Source organism: Phyllostomus hastatus, unplaced genomic scaffold, assembly GCF_019186645.2.
Source record: "Phyllostomus hastatus isolate PE091 unplaced genomic scaffold, TTU_PhHast_1.1 phas_scaffold_129, whole genome shotgun sequence".
In the NCBI taxonomy this organism is placed as follows: Eukaryota; Metazoa; Chordata; class Mammalia; order Chiroptera; family Phyllostomidae; genus Phyllostomus; species Phyllostomus hastatus.
Window position 1 is genome coordinate 10,421,169 of NW_025334009.1, and position 26,132 is coordinate 10,447,300.

Here is a 26,132-nt window from a genome sequence, read left to right on the forward strand (position 1 = left end):
CTCTGCGCACGCGCGGGGCAGGACGGCCCGGCAAGACCCACGGCTCTGGTCCAGGGCCCTCGTGCACCACAGCCGAGGGCTGGCGGATGAGTTCTTTCTTTTTTGACATTAATTCACAACTATTGCTAAAAAACGTGCACCCAAGGTGCACTGGTGTATCCAACAGATAGAAAGGGTTGTTTAAAAAAGAAGCCGGCTGCTCTGCGCAAGGGAGGAGGACTCAGTGGAAAGGGGGCGCGTCTTTGCCCGTGTCTTCACAGAGCCAGAGGCCGTGACCCGTCCACTGTCCCAGGAGGCTGCCCAGCAGTGAGGGGAGCCTGTCTCTGCAGTTGTGCGAATCAGAGTATCTCGAACAGGAAGGTCTGCGCCTGTGAAGGTGCAAGCTGTCTACGCCTGTGGAGGCGCAGACAAGAGACCCTTCCCCGTCCCCTCCCCAGCGCCCGCGGCCGTGGCACAGCCGCGCACGGGCGGGGAGGCTGCCGGGCTGGAACAGACTGCCCTCTGAAGGCACTTGTGCTTCTGGCTTCATGCAGGAGGCTTCTCTCGGGGAGTCTGATCGGTGGGCCACTGTTCTACTCTGAATACAAATGGCCTCGGGGAGAATCCAAAGTGTGTTCTTCTGCCAAAAGCTGAAGTGTTTATCCCCAATAAGTTATATTCTGTACAAGATCCAAATGAGTCTCTGAAAGCTTTAGATTGTTAGAACAGTGAAAAGAAATCTGGGTATAGGTACAACAACAACAACAAAAAAACTGCATATAAAACTCTGGAAAAGCAAGTACGTATATTTCCAGGCCGTGAATTATCAAATTAACTCACCATGACATCCTACTGACACCGTACATTTAGGCAGCATTTAAATGAAGTCTAAATTTCACCATGGTCTTAAGTTCTGATGGTGCCATGCTGCTCACCCCGAGTGCTAACCTGGGGTGTCGCCTAGGTTTGCCCCTAAACAAACGACACAGTGGAGGACGGCGTGAAACAGCCGCCTCCCCGTGGCCGCCGTCCAGCCCGGGGCCTGGGGTCCAGCCCGGGGCCTGGGGGCGCTGCGGCATCTCTGGGCCCAGTGCCCCGAGCGCTGCGCTCCGGCCCCCGGACGTCCCGACGCACGCTCCCAGGAGAGCACGTCCCGGGGGCGGTGTTAAAAACTAGCCCAACAACAGTCATTATGAAATGGGCTGGCTCTAGAATTGTGCAATGGCAAGTTCCTATTACAAATAACTGTCTTAAATGGTGAAAATTTGTTTTTAATGACAAACTTGGAAAAGCCTTCCTAGGTACCGCGTGAACGGAATGTACTCTCAGAAGAGCTACACGGCGTGTGTGAAGTTGAAACACAGTGACACGCAGGGCCTTACCGGTGTGTCTCTAACAAGTGCTAACAGACAGAGATATGGTCCTTTGAGATAAAAGCAGGAAGCCCAGTGCGCGCGGCCTGGCCTGCCGTCGGTTCTCTGTACACCCCACAAGACACAGCTGGCCGGGGAGTCTTCTGCTCTCGTCCTCTGCCTCCCTGGGGACAGCTTAATCTACACAAGGAGGCTGGTTTCTATGTTACATTTCGATTAGTCACTTCAGTGGAAAGAGAATCTTGGTCCATACCCAAGCGGCCGGTAGCAGTCGCCCCGCTGGGGCTCAGTGGGCTTCCTAGGACTACTCTCAGGGCCAGAGGAAGGTCAGTACGCAATATGCAGGGGGCTCACCCGCCCTTCACGTGGACTTCTGTCGGTAGTGGAGGGTGAGGTCACCGCCACTCTTCCATATGAAGTGTTTCACTGTCCGAAGGTCCATGTTTGGATCTAGAACCTGAACAGCAAAAAATAAAAGTCAAAGCCTCCAACAGCTAAGACCTTTACTGTTAACCCAGGGCCTCATCCGGTGACCCAGCGTGTCCTCTCCCTGGGCCCCGTGGTGGCCTCTCTGGCCGACATGGCTGCCTCACACACAGGCACGAACCTGGCGCGGGCAGAGGTGCAGGTGTGGGGCCAGGCCCGCCGCACCGTCTTCAGGCGCTCCCCTGGAGGAAGGCCTGCAGTGCACCTTGGTTTAAAGCAGCTCCCCCACCTCCACCCCGTCCTAAACTAACACAGCTGAGCCCGCTCTGCAACTCAAGATGACCCTGTGTCTTGTTCGGAGCCTCAGGAGTAGGGGGGAGACATTCAGAGTTCCTCAGGGTCTTTTTAAAAGCAGAAGCCCCCCAAAGACAAGAGACTTGGGACCATAACCACACCCCGTTATGTAACTGTCGGAGCACTGGCCCTGGAAAAGCAGGCTGTGGTCCACAAGTCCACGTACCTGGTCCTGGCACAAAAGTTCAATTTTCTCCTCTGCCAGCACAGCAATATCCTCCTCTTTTTCCTGTTCTCCTGGTTTTTCATTGTTAGAAGAGCTGGTGGTTTGAGACTCATTATCCAAGTTGATGATTTTCTCATAAACGTGTTCCATCACTTTCCGGACCTGGAGCATGTCACTAGCAGACAGTCTGTCTCTGTAAAAAGCAAGGCAGACTGTGACATCAGGAGATCGCTGGATACCATCGCTTCCACGTCACCTGGTGTTAGCATTTGATAAAGATGAAAACATACCCCAGAAACATAAAAGCAATAACATTTTCAGTCACTGTCTTAATCCATTTTTAGAATTGCCAACAGATTGTTTGTAGTGTCCTTTCAAGACAGAATTATGCTCAAATGAGATTACATACATGTTCTTAAAAATCTTAAGACACACATAAAGAACAGCATTCTGGGTTTATTCCCTTAAAGACTTTTCCCGGAACAAGAGCAAACTGAATGCTCCTGGAAGGGAAGGGAAGGGAAGGCTGCCCCAGGGCTCACTTCTCCCAGGGCCTGCCTGCCTACAGCCGAGACCTCGAGTCTCGACCTCCTGCCCGAACTCCAACCCACAAGCCCCAGAGCTGACTGGGTGTCCCCACTTGTCGGTTCCACAGGAACCTCCAACTCCACATCCAAATTTAGATTCACCTATTCCCTCACCCCCAAACCTACTTCTGTATCCCTGATGTCAGCAAATGGTCAAACCAAGCAAGCTCAGGCTCAAACTCGGAAAGCCGTCTTGAGTTTAGGGCCGTTAAACCCAGCTGAAGTGACGCTTGGACTCGCTCCTGCGCATGCGTGTGTGCGGGCAGGTGGGTGGGACGGCAGGCAGGTGAGACAAACGTCTAACCGTGTGTAGAGAACTACTAAAGCTGTCGGACGGGACAGTGGGGCTTCGTTTTCCTATTTGCCTTTTTGTATGTTTGGAAATTTCCCCGACAAAAGGCTTTAAAGCCTTGTTGGTTTTATTTGCTAGGATTTACATCAATGAAACCTCTTATATGCTTACATGTCCCTCCTGGTTATGTCCCCACCACCCACAGCCTAGGCTGCCCCTCTGGGGGCCCTCGCCAATTTCCAGTGTCCTGCGCGCACGCCCACATCCCCGAGCACGCCTCTCCTGGCCGCGGACGAGCTCCTCTGAAGCCCTACCCATCCTCACGCGCCGGCTCACGTCCCACGTCCTTCGAGAAGCCTGTCTGGAAAGCACTAGTCGAAACTTCATTTCTTCCCCTCTGCTCATTAGTATCCACAAAGCAGTCACTACACAGAGACCGTGCATTACGCTGAACTATGGTAGAGAAACACAGTCTATGTCTTGTTTTTGAACATCCGCAGCCTATGCAGTAGATACTTGGTGAAAGGTTAAATTGTACGAAGTGTTAATACAGAGGTAGCCTTAGATCTAGTACTGGCCTCCTTTGCTATAAAAGCAATAAGGAATTTAAGAAAAAAACCTCTCTGGTAATTAATTAGATCAAAGCATCATATGACACTATATTTACTTACTTTTTCAAGGTTTTTGCTCCTGAAGATGCATGAGGTTGGAGGTAGAAAGGAATTTTGTTGAATTTGGGCATATTTTTCTGAAATATTAAAAGTAAAAAAATGGCATAGTTTCTATTAGCTGATAAATTTAAATGATGTCAACAGGAAAACGATTTATAAGTTAATAGTTGTTTCACAATTAAAAGTCACTTTCTATGGAATTTATAGTAAGCTATCAAATTGTCTAAGTCAGCCTTAGACAAACTGTATCAGACAGGCACAATGCTAGGCCGTGTAAGGAAAAGACACTGGGCAAAGTCAGTGGCAATGTGAATTTGCCAGCACGGCTCTTTTCAAATAACAATTCAAGGTATTAGAGGGAATTAAATTTTATTTTAATTCTTCAAGCCATACAAACCCCAAATCTCAGTTCTACATAAAAATATCAAGGCTGATCCCTAAAAGCCCAAACAAAAAATTACGTGTCTTGGGAGAAACCCACAGCATTCACCCCTGAGCAAAACCACACACTCTACGCTGGGGGTCTGCCATTGAGCTGCAAGGCCGGCCAGGCCCTCCCACCTCCCTTCCCTCTGGCGTCAGAGTGAGGTCTGTGGTTTCACGCGGGATGGTAACGTCAGCCGGCCACCTAGATGCCCACAGTGAAGAAAACCACGTGCTTAGGCAAAGGGGGAAGTTCACTGGCCGTCTGTTCCCGGGGTGCTAATGAATCCCCCCGGGGCCTCTGTGCCACATCCCAGCTGGATGTCCCCTCTGAGGGACAAGAGGAGCCGCAGGCCTAAAGCGAGCGCTGCCCCCAGCTGACTCTCGCCCCCAAAGGAAGGAGTGGTGCTTGGGGAGCCCGGGCTCAGGGAAGACCATGGAGCATCCACAAGGGGTCACCCGGGCTTAAGTGCTTGGAGGTAGTACATCTGGGACAGAGCACACAGTTTCTGCAAGTCCTCGAGATTAAATCTCTTTTCATATGGCTTCAGGAATATATAAAATAGGCCAACAGAACAGAAGAGTCTAGAAACAGACCCCTGTGCATACAGAAATTTGGCATGTGATAGAGAGCATTTCAAATTAGTGGAAAAAGGACTGATTACTCAAACACTGTGCTGGCACACTGGCTGTCCATCTGTAGAAAGTCAGCATCCTACTTCACACCAAACTAACTAAATGCTAACAGATTAAAGACCTAGACACAGGCGATTATAGCAAACATACTGGAGAATACGGAGCATTTTTGCTACGCTGGAGTGGGAGGTACCTAAGCAAGACATGAAACTCATAACATAAAGATTCAACCTGATTATATAAAATGAAACTGTTCACCTGACAATACCATGAATAAAGTAAAAATTCAATTGAGAGGCACAGGTAATAGTCAAAGGATTACTGTTTAACATGAAGAGCACCTATAAATAAGAAAGACAAATAACCCAACAGAGAAATGAGTAAAGAATACAGACAGGCAATTCACAAAAGAAACAGAAACGGCCAGTGTGAAAAGATGCTTAGCCTTACTAGACTTAAAGGAAACACCGAAGCCAGCCCTGGTTGGCGTGGATCAGTGGACCACGCGCTGGCCTGCAAACCAAAAGGTCCCCAGTTGGAGGCGTAACAGGCAACTGGTAGATGTTTCTCTCACACATCGGTGTTTCTCTCCTCTCTCTCCCTCCCTTCCCCTCTCTCTAAAAATAAGTAAAATCTTTAAAAGACAAGAAACCCAAAACCATATTAAAACAATGAGATAGTACTCGCCTATCTTTGGCAAAGATCGAAAGGACTCGGTGTTGGGGAGCAGGAGGGGAACAGGCCCCCATGCAGCGCTGGTGAGGCCATGCCCTGGTACGGCCTGTGTGGGGGGCGGTTTGGCAGTATCTGTCAGAATTTACAATGTGCATGCCCTTTGACCCAGCAATTCCACTTCCAGGAATTTATCCTAAAACGGATGTTCACTGAAGCACTTTTTGTAACAGAAAACATTGGAAACAACCTAAATGCCCTTCAATTGGGTACTAGTTAAATATTTTACGGTACGTTTGTACAATGGAATATTACACAGTCATTTCAAAGAAATGATCCATATGTAGAGATGTGAAAAAACGTTCAAGAACTATTTTTAAGTGAAAAAAAAAAACCCAAAACAAAAACAAGTTGTGTAAGAACAGTATGTGTAGTAAGAACCTGTGCAAGAAAAAATAAACCATAAGCATATATAGAGATAACATATGCTTACGTAAGCAGAGAAAAAAGTACCAATGGCTACACACCAACCCATTACAGTTCTTACCTCTGGGGAAAGGCCAGGGAGTGAATGGAAGAGGAGTGATTGAGAGAGGGATGGGAGTTTCACTGTATTTATTTATTTTATTAATACACATATACTATCTTTATAATTAAAAACCAACAAAGATACAAACAAACAAATATCAACAGTACTTCTGAAACTTTGGAACTATAGGGAAGCAGAAGAGGATTCACCTGGCAGTCTAGGTTTTCTCCCCCCTTAATAAATTTATTCACAAAAAAGTGAGAGGAGAGGGTCAGAGGTGCACAGGCAGAGGGCTGGGGGGCTCTGAAGTGGGGCTCGGAGACACAGGACCCTCCAGGTGGGAGGGTGCTTTTTAATAAAAAAAAAAAACAACCCAACAACCCCAAAACAGTGGGATCTCCCTCCACTCTCCCCAATTAAAAAAACACAAAAACGACGTCTCTGGGGTCCACGGGGGGCCTGGGCCTTAGGGTACTGAGAGGGCATCACAGGGGCCAGGGCAGCTCCCGCACCCGTTGGCAGAGCAGCAGGGAGCCCTCACCAGACACCACCTGGTCTCCCTCACAGGGAAACCGGAGTCACTGTGGACGCGCCCACCAGCCTGGCGCCGGCACAGGGCTGTGTAGCGGCCCCAGTGGTGGCAGAGGGCACACTGCTGACAGACGGGACTTCCGGCTTCGTCACTGGCACGGGCCCCTAGGCTCAGCGGCTGCCGCGGGGAGCTGCACCTACTGAACTTTTCTTGGTGGGGCCTCGGGAGGTGGAGACTTGATTAAGCTGGAGCACGAGGATTCGGGGGCATCTTCGTACTGTTAACTTTTTGGCACTTCGTGTTTTCTTTCACAGTCTAGTTTTTATTCAAGTTCAAGGTTATATGATCTAAACCAGGTCCGCATTTGCTTCACAATTTGGAAAAAATACAAGGGCAAAGTGGGAGTGGAGGACACTTACATCCACAGTGATGTCAATTACCCATTGCGGCACCGTCTCGTTCAGGAGCATCGACTCGGTCTCCCCTCCGGAGTCCCGGCAGAGCAGCCTAAACACATCCAGCAGGCAGTAAGTGACCCAGCAGGCACAGATGACAAAACCGCGGTTACCAACATTAGATGGAGGGACGAGACCCCTAGAGTTCACTCAGGACAGCCCCCACTCAGCCGAGGAAACACGGCACAGCCAGGCAGAAGGACTCGCTCGGTCAGGACAGAGTGTGGGCCCTAGAGCTCGAGCCCCAGGCTCCGAGGCCAGACACACACCGGAGCTGCCTCTCTCCCACCTAGCGTGATGATGGGAAACCTGCACACGGCAAAGCGCTTAAGAAGGGTCCCTGCCAGTGCCCTGCAGAGGTGCAGGCCCCACGGCGAACAGGGCAGGACGGGGCAGGACGTCTCTGGTGACCACACCCTCAGGAAACCATCACAAAGGAAACAAGTCTGTGCGCGAGGGCAAGACAAGCATTCTCCAATCTCACGGCCTGCAGAAGACCCTGGTAAGCTCCCCGCTGACTCCCCAGGGCCCTGCTGGCAGTGTGGAGGCAAAGCCAGCCTAGCTCTTTCCTACAGGGCCTCTCGAAGGTCAGCCTCGCACCTCCAGCCAGGCCAGTGTGGGGCCTGACAGTTCCCAGGAGCAGCCCAGGCCATCCTGCTGACCCAGAGGGAGAGACGTTACCCATTCTGACACTGTCCTGAGGACAGGGACTGCTGGCGATGCCCGCTGCACCCTGACCCCGGCAGCCACGCTGGCTAGGTGAGGGAGAGGGAGGGTTTCCTGCAGAAACCACGGGGGAAGCTGCCTCAAGGGCAGGGTCGACCTCATTTCAACAGCAGAGGCTCGGCTCCCAGTTAGAAGGTGGTCTACACTTAACCATCTCATGGAGATGAGAAAGCTTCCAAGTCCCTGACACCTCTAGAGATTAAACAATTTATAACATCTGCTTGAATCAATATTTCTTAGCAAAAGGGATGCTTTCTGAACAGGGCCTCCAGCCCTCCTCTGCCCGTACCTGAACAGCGTGCGGCCTCCAGCTTCACCAAAGATCACAGGGGTGTGGGGGGGCACTTGGAAATATCCGTTTCCCTTCTGTACTCGGTTCTCCTGCTCCCCATTCACTAGGAAAGGTGCAGATGGCGTGAGATGCAGACTTAGTGCCACGGACACAGATACACAGATTCTAAACGTTTTGTTTACAAAGGCTTCAAACACTGGACGACTTTTAAGGTCAAAAGCCCTGTCAGTTAGCCAGTGTCAGAAATAAAGGCAAAAAAACAAACCAAGTTAAATTCCTAAAAGTAAGAAATATGGCAACTTGTAACGTGCCTCATGAGAAATGACTGCATTTTAGAGGGTTCTAAGAGAAGAGATTAATATTTGAGATTTGAAACAAAAACACAACCATCTGCTTTGAGCCACAGGGAAGTCTCAGACAGCCTGATTGTAAATGGTGATCAGGTTTTTTCTCCCCTTGGGCTAGAAAAAATAAACATGTTTAATGGCAGCCATAACTAATGGCAGAGATACCAGTGGAAAATAAAATCCTCAAAGAAGTCATAATCCTTGTTTTTATTGCTCTCTGCACATTGCATTTCACTATTTTCTTTGTAATCTTTTGACCCAAGAGCAGTTGACCCCCACTAAGCGCCAACCTATTCACAGACATTCCCCTAACAAACTGGGAAGCAACCCCACGCTCTGAAGTCCTGCAGCACCTGCGGGACCTCTGTCCCGGCACCCAGTGCTTCTCTCGGATCTCAGAACACTTCACGGAAGTAGCCCCCCGCCCTCCAGAATGTCAGCCCCTGTCCTGCAGCACAGGGTCCGGCCCACTGATCTTCACCGCCCCACTACGTCTCACTGCAGGCCTCGGAGCACTTGAGCTGCACAACGAGTGCAACCAGGCAACTCCCGAGCACCCGCTGAGCATGCAGCAGGTGCAGCAGGAGACTGTACCAGACAGGAGGGACGCGTAGTGACCAGAGCTCTGGCTGGGGAGGTGGCGGGGCGGGTGAGGAGGGGCTGCCCTGTCTTTACTGTGGCAGTCTGACTTTAGGAATGATTTGGGGTTTCCTGTGACTTCTTCCCCCGCTCTCCCCAACCAAAACCTAGATCCAAGAGGTGCTGACTGCGCTAGTTTCTTGATTACTTAATCTTTACTGTATACTTGGGCCTCTGAGGGCATCTTGTCTGTCACATTATAGAGAGAGGACAAGCCAAGACCAGGAAGTGACGAGCCCACAGCCACACAGCTGATAAATGACAGAGCCTAGCTTTCTCCTCCCACTGTGGGGAGCTCTCTGTGTTGAGTTTCTCTGGGTCACAGTCCACTGAGACCCGAAAGAACACCCCCTGTGGGTGGGGTCAGAGCCCTCTCTGGGACAAGTACATCGGACGACTCACTTTGAGGGAAGCATGCCATCCCTGTAAGAGATTTAAACTCCAACAGTCACCACGGATGAGCCAGTCAGCCAGAAGGAAGACTCTGACAGGAGGTCCTCTGATCCCTGGGGGGTCACTGCTGACCACCGGAAGTGGGCAGTCGTCAGTGGAACCTTCAGAGAATTCAGAGACTCTTCACCAGAGTGAGCCCTCGGTTGGTAGGACAGAAGGAATTTTCAACCACTGCAGGTTACACACGAGATGCCAAATTTTAAGACCCTGCCCTCCCCTTCTCTCATCAAGCTGAGCCGGACTCACACACTGCAAACATGGTCCCCTCTGCCGCCCAGGGAGGGGCGCTGCCACAGCCTGGGGCACACGCCACTTCTGAATGTCCTCCGTGACAGTACTTCTTTCTACGCACCTGTCCCCTCCTCCTGACGCTTCTGAGTTGGAATCTGATGTTTTGAAACATTGAGAGCCGAGAGCAGGTAGCTCATCAGACTAGGTAATGGCAGCGCCTCAGCCCGACAGGGCGTGTGGCGGCACAAGAACGAGTCCCGCAGGTGCGGACGCACTAGGTCGGCCTCTGGAAGAAGCCTGCTAAGCTGCCTGCTGCCAAGGACAAAGGTCGTGTGAACATACAGGGTTTTCTCCTCCTGTCTCGGGCAGCTTCACTTGTTGAGAGTCCCTCAGAACTGCAGCTGGGACAGGATGGATGGATGGTGTGACTTCGGGATGTGGGAGGGAGGCAACAACACACTGAGCGTACCACAAACACCGTGTCACAATTTAGCAAATGCCTGACATGTTTCTTAAAATAACCACCAGTCTAAGCCTCTTTAACTTCTGAGTACTTTTAAATTACTATCCTGATATAAAAGCACGCACCATGGTTGACTTCATTTTCTTCTTCATCCATGGGATTCACATGTGTTCTGGGCCAATACTCTAGGAGGGCCTGGAGTAAAAGTCCTCCTAAGTTCACTGCAAAAGAGTTAATTAAAAAGAAAGAAGTGGGGAAAAAAGTTACTAGTTTTCACCTAAAAATAGAAGGGAAGAAATAAAAATAAGTTTCCACATATTCTGATGTTAAATTCTTAAACCAATGCCACTGATGTTTAAAACCAAGATTTCAGAGATTTTGCCAAGTCTGTTAAAATTTTACCCTAGAATGTTTAAAGCGGTGGTAATGCGGAGCAAACGCAGTCTGTCTGTCTGGTTGTTCAGAGACAGCCCCTCTTCAAAAATGAACACACGCAGCAGGAGCTGCATTCTTTAAAAGGCTATTTCCCTGTAAAGCCACTGAAACTGTCTTTGTACACATCGGGTTACATTCTCAGGAGAATGTCCCGTTCTTAGGAGAATCCTGACCACAGGCATCACCAACCAGACATAACAAACAGACTCTCACAGAGACGAGCACACAGTGAGAAACAGCACGGGCTGCTTTCCCTTTGGCGAGGAGGAGAGAGGGAAGGGCACAGCTCACGTTTCGGATCTGAGCCGTCGGGGCTGCTGAAGCCGGCGTCTTTTGCAGACACCCAAGCGGCGAAACAGTCGCTCTCGTCCAAAGTAATTGTCAGCATCTGTCGAACATAAAAAGTCAGCAGTGGTGTTCTATCTGAATCCATTCTCCAAATAAGTATCTAAACCTTTTTTTATTTGTGCTATTTAACTAAAGTGCTAAGAAGCCAAAATGTGTTTCATGCAATTCAGTACAAATACAATTTAATTTACTAGGATACCAAAAGGCATTTAAACATTTTGCAAGAAATAACATAATTTTTTTCCTTTCACACTTAAAAACATAGGACTCTGTAACTAATGATACTTAGTACTGAGCTATATTAAAAGTTTCCACTATGCCAAATTACACGAATATCAACTGCTAACTTACCCCTGTTTTTAAGTCTACTGAGAACCAATTTGGCACATAAACCATCTTAAATCTTTTCTTAATTTCATCTTCAAAATCCACTTTGCCCAGATCTTCCACTTTACATGCCTAGGCATCAAAAAGAAAGTATAATAATTATCAGTATTAACTGGAAAATGAAGTTGATTCTGATTTTCAGCTATTGAAAATTTTACACATTTTCACATTTGTCTCAATAAAATGGAGTCTAAAACACATTTTAAGATGAAGTGGTCAAACATTTTTATTTTAAAGCATTTATCTTTCAATTTTAAATTAAAAAAGCAACCTTATAAAATAGCCTCTTTTTGGAAGCTGCAATTTAATCTTGTTGATACTGATACAATATACTACCAGTCTTAGCTGGAAGCAATGTCAAATGAAGGAAAAAATCTTCAAGGAACAGACACTTACTAAACCCCTTAAGAGAACTCCGAAGCTACCTTCAGGTAACAGCTAAGATATAGGCGGCGATTTTAGGTTTCTCTTTCTGGACCACTGTAATCCTCCCCTATCTCCCAAACTTGTCCTGAACATCCTCGGTGCCACGGAGCATTCAGTCCTGAACAGCCCATCGCAATCCCGAAGCGTATCAGGATGCTCCTTCCCACGCTTCGCCCTGACAGCACCACTTTCCTCGGGGTCCCAGTCCTTCAGGCACCTTCTCACAGGGTGGCTGTGCTGCTTCTCCTGCATCCCGTGCCTCCTGTGGCACAGAGACCATGGTCCATCGCCTCTTCATAACCACTCCCACTTCTCTGAGGCCCATGTAACTAACTGAGCTGCAGTCACCTGTACCCCTTTCCTCGCTGCCGTCTAGCAGCCTCTGCGGTCACTCTCTCACTCGAGACTTGAGCTCTGGTTCAATGTCTTGCAGTCGTCTTGAGTTCTTGCTTTCGTCCTGGACAACATCAGCAACCACATGGACAATCAAAGGACATGCTGACCTCTCAAATCCTTGACAGTGTTCCTACTATGAATGTACAATCTCCACCACAGTTCACCCACATGCTACCTGGGATCTCTTCTGCTTCAGAGTCAGTTCGCCACACCTTCATCTTTACTCTCCTATCTTTGACCTCACTGCCCTTCCTTACTACCCTCAGCACATGACCCTGACCTCTACTCCTCAAAAAAGAGAAGCATGGACAAAACCCTCTTACATTTCTGCTCCCACCTTTCCTGGTGCAAAGAGAGGATGTCCCTTATTGCTATGCTCTGGATCCCCTCACCTCTCGTTTTCTGGGGGCCTGTCCCACCATCTACCTTCTGTCTCTATTGGCCTGTCCCCCGGAGCAGTGAACCATGTCTGAATTTCTCCCATTGGAAAAACACCTGCACACTGAAACAAAACCTTCATTGGCCCTTTCATCCCTAAATCCTCTCCAGCTACTCCTCTTCACCGCAGCAAAGTAAAACTATGTCCAAGATTGCCAGCACTCACATTGTTTCCTCACCTCCCAATCACTACTCAACCCACTCCGTCTGGCTTTTGCCCTTAGGACTCGCCAGAGACTGCTGTCCCCAGACACCACCCTCTTCTTGATGAAATCCACGTGCACATCACATTCCGTATTCTGCACCACGTCTCCGCAGGCCAACCCCGAGTGCTGCTAACCCCGAGCTCCTTTCCAAAGTGCTTCATCAATTCTTGAACTGCCACTGACTCTTGGTCTTTTTACACCTTTTATTATACTCCTTTGTGGCTTCCTCTTTTCTTAACAATTCCTGAAAGGGGGATGACTTGGTTTCTTCTCTTTTCAGCACAGACGCATCACATGGAAACTGGGCCATTTTCCACGACTCCGATGATAATCCATGGGCCAGTGACTGCTGACCCTGATTCTCCAGCCCAGCTCTTTCAGCTGTGCACTGGGCTCTGCGGCTGTCTGCCCAGCAGACGCCTCTACTCGGACACCTCACAGAAATGCACTGTCTTTCTCAGCGTGTCCCTTTCCCCCAACAACCCATTCCCCATCCTCACATTCCTTCTATTACTTCCACTCACCAAGCTATCTAATTCGGAAGCCCAGGATTCATCTTCCTTTTCTTCAAGCTTCACTCTTATCTGCAGGTCTCTTCTTCCTACCCGGTCAAGTACCTGATGATATTTCACCTGTGTTAGTGCAGCAGCTTCCTAAGTACTACATGCCAGCCACTATGATGAATGCTTCTTTTTTAAGTATATTTTATTGATTATGCTATTACAGTTGTCTCATTTTTTCTCCTCCTTTTCCTCTTCTGCCCTGTACCCTCCCGCCTTAGTTTATGTCCATGGGTCGTACATATAAGTTCTTTAGCTTCTTCATTTCCCATACTATTCTTAACCTTCCCCCATCAATTTTGTACCTACCATTTATACTTCTTATTCCCTGTACCTTTTCCCCCATTCTCCCCTCTCCACCTCCCCACTGATAACCCTCCATGTGATCTCCATTGCTGTGTTTCTGTTCCTGTTCTAGTTGTTTGCTTAGTTTTGTTTTTTTTTAGGTTCAGTTGTTAATAACTGAGTTTGTTGTCATTCTACTGTTCATATTTTTGATCTTCTTTTTCTTAGATTCCTTTAACATTTCATATAACAAGGGGTTGGTGATGATGAACTCCTTTACCTTGACTATATCTGTCCTTCCATTCTAAATGAAAGCTTTGCTGGATAGAGTAATCTTGGAGGTAGGTCCTTGCCTTTCAAGACTTTCAATACTTCTTTCCAGCACCTTCTTGCCATTAAGGGTTCTTTTAAGAAATCAGCTGATAGTCTTATGGGAACTTCTTTGTAGGTAACTCTCTCCTTTTCTTTTGCTCCTTTCAAGAGTCTCTCCTTATCTTTAATCTTGGGTAATGTAATTATAATATGTCTTGATGTGTGTCTTCTTGTACCCAATTTTTTGGGGACTCTCTGAGCTTCCTGGACTTCATAGAAATCTATCTCCTTTGCCAGATTGGGGGAGTTTTCCTTCATTATTTGTTCAAACAAGTTTTCAATTTCTTGCTCTTGTCCTTCTCCTCCTGACACCCTTAAAATTTGGATATTGGAATGATTCAAGTTGTCCCAGAGGTTTCTAAGCCTCTCCTCATTTTTTGAATTCCTGTTTCTTCATTCTGTTCCAGTTGAATGTTTATTTCTTTCTTTTGGTCCAATCATTGAGTCTTAGTTTCCTTCTCTTCACTGTTGGTTCCTTGTATATTTTCCTTTATTTCATTTTGTATAGCCTTCCCTTCGTCCTTCATTTTGCAACCATAATCAACCAATTTTGTGAGCATCCTGATTACCAGTGTTTTGAACTCTGCATCTGATAGGCTGGTTATCTCCTCATTGCTCAGTTCTTTTTCTGGAGTTTTGATCTTTTCTTTCATTTATGCCATATTTCTTTATCTTGACTCAAATGTTACATTGTAGGGGTGGAGCCTTAGGTATCTGCCAGGGTGGGGCAACCCACATGCTGTGTTGTGGTGCTGTCTGTGGGAGGGGTCAGAGAGGGAACAATGCCACTTGCCCGCATGTTCAGCTTTTCCCCCACTTTCTGTCACTTCCCACAAGCGAAATATACCCTTTCAGGTGCTGATTCCCAGGTGGGTTGGCTTGTGTACATTCTAGGATTCTGTAGGCCTCTTCAATGGACTCTCTGGTGAGACTGGGAGTTTCTCCCACCGCCAAAGGCTTTTAACAGCCAGAGGTTTTGAGTTTTTAGTTTCCCTGCACTGGAACCCTGGGTTTCAAGGTCTGTCTTGCTTCCCAGTTGTTCCTCCTAGCTTACCCGAACAAATGTGGGACCGCCCCATCAGCCAGCCCCCACCTTGCCCGTGCAGTCTGACGTCTTGCTGCATGTCCTCTCTGCCCAGGCTGCCTGTCTCCATCACCCCTCCTGCTGGTCTGGATGAATGTCTCTTTAACTCCTCGGTGTCAGACTTCCATGCAGTTTCATTTTCTGGCAGTTCTGGTTGTTTCTGTTTTTAACTGGTTGTTATCCTTCTTTCAGTTGTATGAGGAAGTGAAGCTTTTCTACCTACGCCTCCATCTTGGCCGGAACCAAGAATTTGAATTTTGATAAATACTTCTTGAACATCCTCTTAATGTCACCAGGAAATAGGTACCACCACATTTGAGGAATAAAGACAGAGGCTGAGAGAGGTTTAGCCTGTTCCAGAGATCAGTCTGTCTAGTAGCTGGCAGAGCCAAGATTAGAATGCTGTTCTGTCCGACTTTGGGCCTCTCTTCCTAACTATACCTGACTTCCCTTCTTTTGTTTCATGTCATGTTCATCACACCCAATCACTTGCTCTCTAAACTTCAAGGTCTGGTGTCTGGGTGTGGGAAGCTGCCGGAGACACTGAAATGCCAGTCATGGTAAATGCCAGCTCGGTGCCCCATCTAAGTAGAACCACCTCCCATTCAGACAGCAGGCCTCTACTAAGACTTCAGCTAACCAGGCCAAGATAGGACATCAGACCCATGGGCAGAAAATCAGTAAGTCGACCCTCAGAGACTGGCTGGCCTGGTTAGATTTGGTTGGCTCTTCGGGAGAGCATCACGTGCTCGGCAGCACGGGTGAGGCCTGGCCCCGGGGCAGCGAGAGCCGGGGCCACAGAGAGGTGGAGTGTCTGAGTCCCCGCTGAAGAAGTCCTTGGGGCTGCTCTGAATCCTCCCGTCTCTGCAGGACCCCCCTCCGAACCAAACACGAGTTCTCGTCCCCTGATAAGAACATCTCTGCTGTAGAGAAAAGACTGGGGCAGCCCGCCGCAATTCAGTTTTCCACCGGGGTAAGGCCTCTTGTTCTGAAGCCATGCTCACCCAGCAACTGATTCGTAATGTGACTTCCCACACAGCTGCCCCACAGGGAGGGAAAGTGTTAGGCCACAGTTTCTATTCAGAGACAATCCCTTTTCCCCAGAAAGGAACTTGTTTGGTTGCCGGTTCGATTCCTTGGGGCGCATGCCTGGGTTGCGGGCCAGGATTCCCTCTGGGGGAGCCCGAGAGCAGCCAATTGATGTTTCTTTCACAAATGATGTTTCTCTCTCTTTCTCCCTCTCTTCCCCTCTCTCTAAAAAATAAATAAAATCTTAAAAAAACAAACCATCTAAGATTAAGATTCCTTAGGGAGTACCAAAGAAAGGCCAACTCTGGGGCCTGTAATGCAAGACTCTGGGAAATGACCCGAGTCTCATCTTTCATCCTGATACCCTTACGACTCCCTTGAACTCACCTAGTCTCCAACTGCACAGAGCTGCTCGCCTTGCTCTGAATAGGCAGGTACCTTCCCTCTTCTGTGTCTTTGACCTTCACTCCCTCTTCCTAACATGCCCTGCCACTCTTCACCTGCTGGAATCCTTCAAGTCCCTGTTCAAGTGTGTTTCCACCATGAAGCTCTCCAATTTCTTTCTAGTTTTAAGTAATTGCCCTTGAGTGTAAGCTACCATATCCTGTGATCTGTTTATTTTATCTATAAGGCTCTCCCATTCCCCAACTCTTGTTCCTGGTACCAGAGGGGATCATGGTACAGACTTTTCTGTTATCTGTGACTCTTAACACAGTTCTCTTTGCTCACAATATTCACTCAAACCAGGAAATATCTGTTCAGTGAAAATACCAACACCACCAAGAAGGGGCATTTGTCAGAACTCGAAAAGCAAACTTTTCAAACCGCCTATAAATTCTTCAGTGCTATTTAGAATGTGACTGAACAGCTCAACACACCTCAACTATCCCAGAGGGTGCTGCCGCGGCATGCCCCACAGCTGTAACCGGCGTCCCCAGGGATGGCTGCAAACCCTAACAATGGCCGAGCTTACTCCACGCCCTCCAGCAGTTCTCAACCAAGAGTCACTGCACCTTTGTCCCTCTCTAGGCATCTGGCAATGCCTGGAGACACTGTGGGCTGTTACCACTGACTTGGGCGAGGAGAAGGAGGTTACTGGCATGCATTTAGAAGACAGAGGCTGGGGTGCTGCTGACCACCGTCCAACACACAGGACAGATCCCACGCCCCTCACCTGCAGCAAAGACTTATCGGCCCAAAATGACGACAACAGTGTCAAAGACAGGAAGCACTTGTACTGTATTCACTTGAGGGTAAGGCAGCCTATAACACAATTTGTTATATACTGAACAGAGAAAATGGTTCCTTTCAAATCTGAGCTGCTTAAAAGAGGAACCCAAGCCTTATCCAATATTCACGTAAGAACTATCCACCCACATAAAGTATTACTGAAACTAAACCTTAATGTATATGTGTTATCTTGAGCTTTATACCACTGTTATATATTTCTATATATTTAACAATTAAAAATAAATGGTATATATGATCCAGTAACCTATGTTTAATACAAAAAGATACTCACTCACCTTCAATACATCCCAATACGCCACATTATTATTGGTATCTTTGGTTAATATATGTCTCTTATCATTCAGAATGTGGCACTGAATAATACTAGCACCACCTAAAGGAGAAAAACCCACAGAATTAGCAAAACAACCCTTCTATTGTACTACATTGAAATTAACAGTACGGCAGCGGTTGTTAACTGGTATGTAACAGAACACAAATCACGCCAGCCACCAGGAAGAACATACCACACCTCCCCATTTCCTTACCTTTAATGACCTGGTCAGGCTGTGTACAAAGGGGTGTTATAGGGTTTGTGCAGTCGTTGTCGTAATCTCCGGAGGCTCTGAAGTTGTGAATTCCCTTCAATGTCTGAAGGAACAAAATTCATTATTTAATCATTTTATGCTTTATAAACATGACCAATCTATTTAAAGTGGCAAGAAAAACAAAGAACAAACAAATGAAAAAACCCAATAACTACATCAACCAAAAAATACATAGTGTAAAGTATTATTATCTACCACAGTTAAAAAAACCAAAACGAATATTAAGAAGGGAGTGTCTTTTTTGAGAGAACACTAGGCACTCTTCCAGGCAGACTATGTAGATCTCAACCTGGAGCAAAGAAACTTAGACAAGACGTGTAATGTTTGTTACAAGTACAGAGCAAGACCACTTGAGCTGCATATAAACAGGAATAGATGTAAACACTTTCTCTTTTGCTAGTCACAAACAGTCTGGTCAGAAAACTTAAAATCTTCTTTAGTTAAGATTTAAGAATGAATAGTGCTTTTGATGGCTTCTCTCTGATCCTCCTCTATTTCCACCCCCATTCTTCATACTACCAAGAAAAAGGAAATGAACGTGAAAGCACAATTTTCACTTTTCTCCACATTTAGAAAAACAGAAGTCTAACGAGCTTCCCTGCTGTGCTGATACCTGGGCTGCCTGGTTTCAAGCGCAGCTTCCTGTCAGGAGCTGCACTGATCTCTACTGGCTGTGCCAGGCCGCAGCGCCTGTGCTAAGCACATCAAATGCATTTCTTGGCTCCTGACAAACATGTCAGAAGCTTTATTTTGACTGCTACCTTCATTTTTGTACGACCCTTGGATTTACACCTGCATTCGTCAGAGCTTTCAGATTTTTGCCAACAGCCAGTTTCACATTGAGCATTTCGACTGGTATCTGGCAGGTCTGTAATAACAAACCATGTGTTTCTAATCCTTTGCCAAGCATACAATGGCTTACTTACCCACTTATTTACTGTAGATTTAGTTGTCGCCACCCAGATTGCAGGAGGGGGATCAGCTGATCTATCAAGCTCCATCTGAAAACACCACACAAAAATACTGCTTTGGGAAATGCTGACTCGTGTGAGCTGCCAGGACTAGGTACACATTGTTAAATAGCCCCTCCACTCAACATTTGTGTTTACTATACCACGCAGGCGTGAAAGGCTAGGGGTCCAACAGATGAATGAGGGAGTCTGTGCTAAAGAAATGCGCGGCCCTACAAGGGGAGCAGGGCTGACTTCTCACCGAAAACAGGGGCTGCAAGTCAAAGTGCGGTGAGTGTAAGGGACCTAAATGGGGACCGTGCAAAGGATGACTTAGTGTAATTTTTTTGTTTTTGCCACCCTTTTGTTTTTCCATTCTTAATAACAAAGAAATATTTTTTTAAATAAAAACACAGCACAAGTGAAAAGCAACCCCAGATAATCCACCCTTGCCTAAGGACAGTATACTTGTGAAGGGTTTACTGTGTTGTCCTCTGGAGTTTTTTTAATCATATTTTTCCATTACCCTTTATCCCCCTTATGTGCCCCTGCTGCCCCACAACCCCACACTGTTGTCCCACACATATGTCTATGTGTCCATGAATCCTTTTCCCTTTTTGCCCAATCCCTCTGCCCCCTAACTCTGGGTTTTTAAAGTACTCGATGTACGAAATACACAAATGCCCATATATCGTGCCAGTGGAACCACGCTACATTCGTCCACTCTTCTTCCTACACTGGGATATTCTTCCTGGAGCTGTGGGGACCGCGCCAGGCTCTCAGCAAGCAGGAATCCTCTCCAGTTCAAAGTGACATCCCCTGTGACGTACAGTTATGCCTGCACTAAGTGGTTTTTCTCCACGGCCCTGGGATCCCGGCAGCTGCAGGACCCCCATGCAGTGCTTCCCCTCCCCGCCTGCCGCCCGCTCAGCCTGCCTCCTGCACACGTGCCGCGCCTGTGCTTTCAGCCCCGCCTCCCTTGCTTCCCTCAAGTACTACTGGTTTGTCCATGAGGGTGTGCCATCTATTTTATTTTTTTAAAGATTTTATTTGCTTATAGAGAGGGAAAGGTGGGAGAAAGAGAAGGAGAGAAACACGAATGTGTGGTTGCCTCTTGCATCCCCTAACCAGGGACCTATGTAACCCAGGCATGAGCCCTGACTGGGAATCGAACCGGTGGCCCTTTGGTTCACAGGCTGGCACTCAATCCACTGAGCCGCACCAGCCAGGGCTGTGCCATCTGTTTTAAAGAGGTGTGCTCCACCAGTTTTGCATGAGCTCCTAGACCACAGGCATTCCCTCAACCCTCAACTGACCTCCATTCCCCTTTCCAGCCCTCCCTCTGATACCGTGCTCTGGGTTTCAGATGTCACTTAGTTTCACAGATGACAGGAATCTGCTGTTGTTTCTTGTTTTCCCTGGTGTTTCCAGATGATTTCTGGGAGGAGGGGTAATGCTGTCTTTATGCCTCCATTTCAAATCCGGAAATGTCCTCCCAGTTGTTTTAATATGCAATTCTGTGAGTATCGGTGAGGCTGAACACTCTGTGGTAGGAAAACTGGCCACGGTCAGCCCAGGCTTCGCTTGTGGCAGGTGTCAGCAGCGATGGCTCTCCGGCACCCTCAGGCCCACCCCAGACCCTGCCAGGACCACTGTGAGGCAGTCACCGTGCGGAGGACAAGCCAGCTCGCCCCTCCGCCTCAGGGGCACTCTTCCACAACCCCCCTCTTGAGGCAGGGGACACATTTCTGCTTGGCCCTCTGCTCACAGATACCTGAGCTCCTCAAAGTCCTCCCCCCACGGCGTTTTCGGGGAGCCAGGGGGCCTCAGGAGCTGTGTGAGTGCGGGGTAGTCCCTCTAGGATACGCCACCGGGAGGGCCAGGCGTCCCTGAGGGACCCAAGAAGCCACCAGTTCTTCTCCAGATGACTAACAAAAATGTTAAAATATCTTTTTTAAATCCCACAACTGACTCATGTTTCAATATAGACTTTGCAGTATTTGGCTAGCACGTGGAACGACCTTAATTATATAAAACTGAAATGTGCGATCTACCTTGAGAACGGGTGCTTTTTCTTCACAGATCAGCACTCGAATGTCAGGGTTCCTTAGGTCTGTGCAGTAAATCTTCCGGTCCCTTCCTCCGGAATACACGTGTGTGAAGGCGTCATTGACTTGCAGAGCCCAAACGCCTTCATCGTGGACTCGGTACGTTGCTATGCACCTCTGCTGACCCAGGGACCAAAGGCGGATGGTCCCATCAGAGCTGCCGGAAAGGCACTGGGAACGGAGAAAGGTGAGGTTAGAAACCTGCCCAAAAACTCCTGTTTTCCTGTGCTTTGCAAGGGGCTTCTCTCCACACTCCACGCTGTCAAGCATACTTCTAACCCGTATTTCTGCCTCTGAAAAATGGCTTGGACCAGTAATGCTGGTACCGATCAAAGCAACTGCAATGGTGACAGAGCTCAAACTTCAAGATTTGCTACATAAGAATCTTGCTCTACAACAAAGGAAGTGAGGCCACAGGCTGACACCCACGGGGTTCACGGGCCCAGTGCGCACGTCTTTAAGTCCTTGAATTACGAGGCCTCCAGGGACCCTACGATAGGAGCTTGCAGGGCAATTCTGCAGGGGGCAATATAAACTCTGGCCCAGTGAACTGTCTCTTCTGTATCACAGGAGTCTGAGCATCACTAAGTAAAGGTCTCTCTCGCCCCCCTTTTTCCCAAATGGGTAGAGTTGTTTTGTTGATCAATTCCCTGAGGTACCGATAAAACTGCTGTGTTGTTGGTTGTTAAATTTACAGTTAGTGTACAGGGGTTAATAAGGAAAAGGGATGGAGGAGGAACTAGAGAAGGAATGATATCCGCTTAATTATGTACTCTGAGGCTGACAAGCAGCTTTTAAAGCTGTCTCTGCTTATAGTAAATTAGCTGACTTCAGGTGACATGCATTTACTTGCTATTTAAATCATCTTGGGCGAAAGCACGTTCACAAATGTCCACATAGGAAACAAGGCATGGAGTGCAGTCGTCAGGAGGAACTCTAGAAGTCTGCCAGGCCCAGAGTCCCCTTCTGGAAACCATCCCGTCTACAGCCTGTGCTGAAGGGCGGTCCCGTGCAGACAACGTGATCCCGTGCAACCTGGACACGGCCAGGAGAGCAGGGCACGGGCGCCCACCTCACGTGCAGCCTGGCAGCTGCACAGCAAGGCAGTGAGAAATGGACTGCACCAGGCCTCCTAGACTCACAGGCCAGGGAGGCTGCGAAGGTCTCGAGAGCTCTGAACAACGAGTGGACTGCAGACAGGAATGCACTCATTACTTCTGATCTTCTCACCAACGACCCAAACTAAGTGTCATGATCCCCACTGTGCAGATGAGCAAACGAAGGACAGGTAAAGGGAGTCCTCTCCTGCAGGCCACCGCTCACTAACCCTGAGCGCCTCCCGCACTGCCCAAGACCTCGTGGGCATCTCCAAGCCTGCCTTCGCCTGGTTCTGGAAAATGACTTCCTTCATTTGGCTAGGTTTTCAAACCTTCCTTTCACCTTTGGAGACAGAAAGTTTTCTCCATCTCACGTGGGAGGCAATTTGTGTGACGAAATTTCCACGGGAGTAAAAGCATGACAGTGTTTCCCATCTCGTCACCTTCCTACTCTGTGGAGCTTTTCTAAGCCTGTCACGACCAGACTGTCCCATGTGCTGTGAACTTAGACCTGCTCCATGCAAACCACGGCCGGGGGAGGCAGGGGTAACACGAAACGGTGCTCAGTTTGTTATTTATTACCTACGTGGCTGAAAGATCATTTTCGCACTGCTACAGAACAAACAGAACTGTGATTTATAACTCACACGTTCTGTAGCCCACAGAATACATGTTCAAACGTTACCAAAGTGCTTTCTTGGAAATGTTGACTCTAAGTATCTTGTTAGAGAACTAAAACTATAGATTGTATCTACAACAGTCAACTGACAAGATCTGCCCGAAGTCAGACCGGCTGTGAGGGAGTTTTCCACGTAATATGCTGGCAGAAAGCATTTAATACCAGTTTTTTTCTACTTTAGACAAGGTAACATTTTAAACAAGGTAACATTTTAAACAAGGTAACATTTTAGACAAGGTAACATTGCGTTAGAATTATTCGGAGGAAATTCCTTGTTTGGCCTTTATTTTAAAGTGATGCAAGTAGAATAATTTCAAAATTGGGGCTATTACATGGACAATGTCGTATTTTAGGGACTGAAGCCTAGTCCACGGTTCACAGCACGTGTGGCTTGGGTCGGACCAGCGCGCGCAGCGGTGCCCTGTGGGGAGTCTCCACGGTGCGGAGCCCCTGGCGGCCCCTCGGGGTCATGCCCGCCCGGAGCTGTGTACCTGGGTGCCGTCTCTGTTCAACAGCAACGCTTTCACGTTGTCTGTGTGCCCTTTAAGCTTCATCAGTTTTGCACACGTTCTTGGATCCCACACTCTTAAAACCTGTAGATTTTAACAAAATATCACACAAACTGAGTACACACGATCAAATTTAAGTGACAGATGACTTCTATAAATCGAATGGCTACCATTAAGTGCTGAGAGTGAAACACTGCTCCTGTCCCGGGACGCTGTCCAGGGGCCCCTTCCCCAGCAGCACGCGGCCTCCTGAACGTCAAAAATGCACCGGCCTCCCCGCCCCGCCGACCGCCCCTGCCCACACAGGACAGTAATTACGGTTATGCTCGCATTTGTTCAAATAAAGCCTTTCTTTTCAGCATTCCACCCGGCAAAACCACTGTCTATATATTTAGTAATGACACAGATCAAATCATTTTGGTTTCTCTGCTTTCCAGTGTATTTTAACACCAGGTGAGCTCCCCCTTACCTTCTCAGTGGACCCGGATACAATGATTGTTCCCAGTTGATTCATCGCCAGGCTATAAATGGAATCTTTGTTCCCACTTAAAGAAGAAGCTATTAAGGATAAACGGAGCTGGGTGTTAACAAAATCATCAGGTGTTTGTTTAGTAGCTAGTCTACAAAAATTGCAAGTTTAATTATTCAATTTGGAAAATCTTATCTTTATGAGTGCTCTAAAGAAAAGGAATCTGTAATAGAGATAATTCTAAGCAACATTATTATCAAGTTTTACATTTTTCTGGACTTGAGGAAATACAAGCGCTCAATAAACATCTGTGAAATTGAACCGAACTGCCATTAAAAACTGCCCATATGATGTATTTTCACAGATATACATGTGCCAATATATATGCAAAATGCGTCCAAACTCACTATTTTCAAATATAAATCAAAGTAAACATATTTTGTTTATTGTCACCTACCAAGTCTGATTTTTTAAAAAAGGTATTATTAAATGATTAAAAAACACAGTAAAATAGGACTCTCGCACATTATTTGTGGGGGAATAACTTGGTACAACTCTTCTGGGGGGGAACTAGACAATAGGTTTATGCCCTTTGATTCAGAACAAAGTGCCAATGGGGTGAAAAAACTGCATATAAAACCATATAGTATGATCCTAACTTTAGAGTAAAGAATAAATATAAACGAACATACTGAGAAGTGATGAGTAAAGGAGTTAATATATGTAGTTAGAAAAGTAACTGCTTGTAGAGAGTGCTAAAGAAATGTTAGCTATTAGTATTATTTCTATAGTCATAACAAACTCATGTGAGATCCTCTCTAAACAATTCTGGGCAAGACGTATCCGTTGCTGAATCCATGTCCACTAAGCCTGCTCTGTGACCTTGGGGCCAATCATGGTTTCCTTCGTTCCCGAACCCATGTCCACTGAGCCTGCTCTGTGACCTTGGGGCCAATCATGGTTTCCTTCGTTCCCGAACCCATGTCCACTGAGCCTGCTCTCTGACCTTGGGGCAATCACGTTTTCCTTTGTTCCCTCTTGCCAGTGCCTCTCTGACACAGTTCTTTATATCGAGTGAGCGCCAAATGATAGGCCATGACAGCCCCAGCAGGGACCAGCTGCTGAATCACTGAGATAGTGTACAGGTGACAAATCAGTAAGAACAAGGGAAGAACAGTGTTTAAGACCTTCACATATTTCCTGGGGGGAAGAGCCTCCCAACTTGCCCCTGTTGGCACACACTAGGTTTTATGAGAACTGCTTTAGCTATGTCAATGTGAGTCGTGCCAAATTTAATCTATAATACAGGGATCTAGATAGTTCAGGCCTATATCCTGAACACAGACATTCCAGACCAAACTTAGCTAAAAATGTGCTTCTTAGAGACCTTTCTGACACCTGGCCCAGAGGGCACTAGTAAGTGGGCTGGGCCAAGCATGAGGCTGAGTTTCAAGGCTAGACTTGCACGCGTCTGACCTGGTAACCTGAGATCTCTCAGCAGAGGAAGCACTCGTGCTGTAACCTGCTGTGAATGTCTCTAAATTGCCTCCGGAAGCAGCCTAGCCTCCCTGAACTCTTCTGGAATTGGCTGGATTCTTTAAGGCTGCTCAGAAAAGGCCCTGCAAAATTAGCACTGAAAACCTTTTCTTTCTTTGCTTTGGGTATTTTCCATCTTGGTCATTAACTCAACGGTCCTTACTATATAGTAACACTTTTGAAAGTCAGAAACTGCCTACTTTGTCAGGTAATCACCACCTGCATCTCTCTGCTGAGTGTGCGGCTCTGGGCCAGGCAATGCTGTGGGAGAGACAATGCAGCAGTGAGACAGACTCTTCGGTCCTGCAGGAGCTTACACTTTAGCTAGGGAGCTGAGATATGCACATACACAAACATGCCAGGTGACATCTGGAGAAGCTGCCATTTTAAACTGCAGCAAGAAACTAGGGTTTCTCCCTTTTCAAACATTCTCTTCAGGGCTAGAATGCTATACGTAGAAGCGCTCTCTAGGTGAGCCACTGTAGTGATGCAAGCTCATCAAAGATGTTTTATAAGCCATTCTTCATTTATGTCAACTAGGAGCACTGTTAAAGAAACGTATTCAGACACCTTACTTGTGACAGTGTTATTTGAGGCAGTCAGTGCTGTTAGAGTATTCACATCCCACAGGAATATCTGTCTGTCCAGCCCAGCCGACGCTACCAGTTCTTTATCCTTGGCATACGCTAAGGCCTTTACATAATCCTGCAACAGAACACATGCACCATGATTGA

General features: G+C 47.5%; 1 protein-coding gene across 1 annotated transcript in view; it reads right to left on the reverse strand.

Annotated features, from left to right (window-relative positions):
- Nucleotides 1-91: 91 nt before the first annotated feature.
- The window catches only part of WDR48 (WD repeat domain 48), a 41,344-nt gene continuing 15,303 nt past the window's right edge, over nucleotides 92-26,132 (reverse strand). The window contains exons 5-19 of the mRNA XM_045856515.1: nucleotides 25,974-26,103; nucleotides 23,863-23,951; nucleotides 23,376-23,477; nucleotides 21,055-21,279; nucleotides 18,977-19,051; nucleotides 17,991-18,093; nucleotides 17,739-17,836; nucleotides 11,381-11,488; nucleotides 10,973-11,069; nucleotides 10,372-10,467; nucleotides 8,111-8,216; nucleotides 7,060-7,147; nucleotides 3,849-3,925; nucleotides 2,299-2,491; nucleotides 92-1,809 (exon numbers count right to left, since the gene is read on the reverse strand). Of these exons, the coding sequence (XP_045712471.1) occupies nucleotides 1,714-1,809; nucleotides 2,299-2,491; nucleotides 3,849-3,925; nucleotides 7,060-7,147; nucleotides 8,111-8,216; nucleotides 10,372-10,467; nucleotides 10,973-11,069; nucleotides 11,381-11,488; nucleotides 17,739-17,836; nucleotides 17,991-18,093; nucleotides 18,977-19,051; nucleotides 21,055-21,279; nucleotides 23,376-23,477; nucleotides 23,863-23,951; nucleotides 25,974-26,103 (1,683 nt within the window). The 3' untranslated portion in view covers nucleotides 92-1,713. The remainder of the gene's footprint in view (nucleotides 1,810-2,298; nucleotides 2,492-3,848; nucleotides 3,926-7,059; nucleotides 7,148-8,110; nucleotides 8,217-10,371; nucleotides 10,468-10,972; nucleotides 11,070-11,380; nucleotides 11,489-17,738; nucleotides 17,837-17,990; nucleotides 18,094-18,976; nucleotides 19,052-21,054; nucleotides 21,280-23,375; nucleotides 23,478-23,862; nucleotides 23,952-25,973; nucleotides 26,104-26,132) is intronic.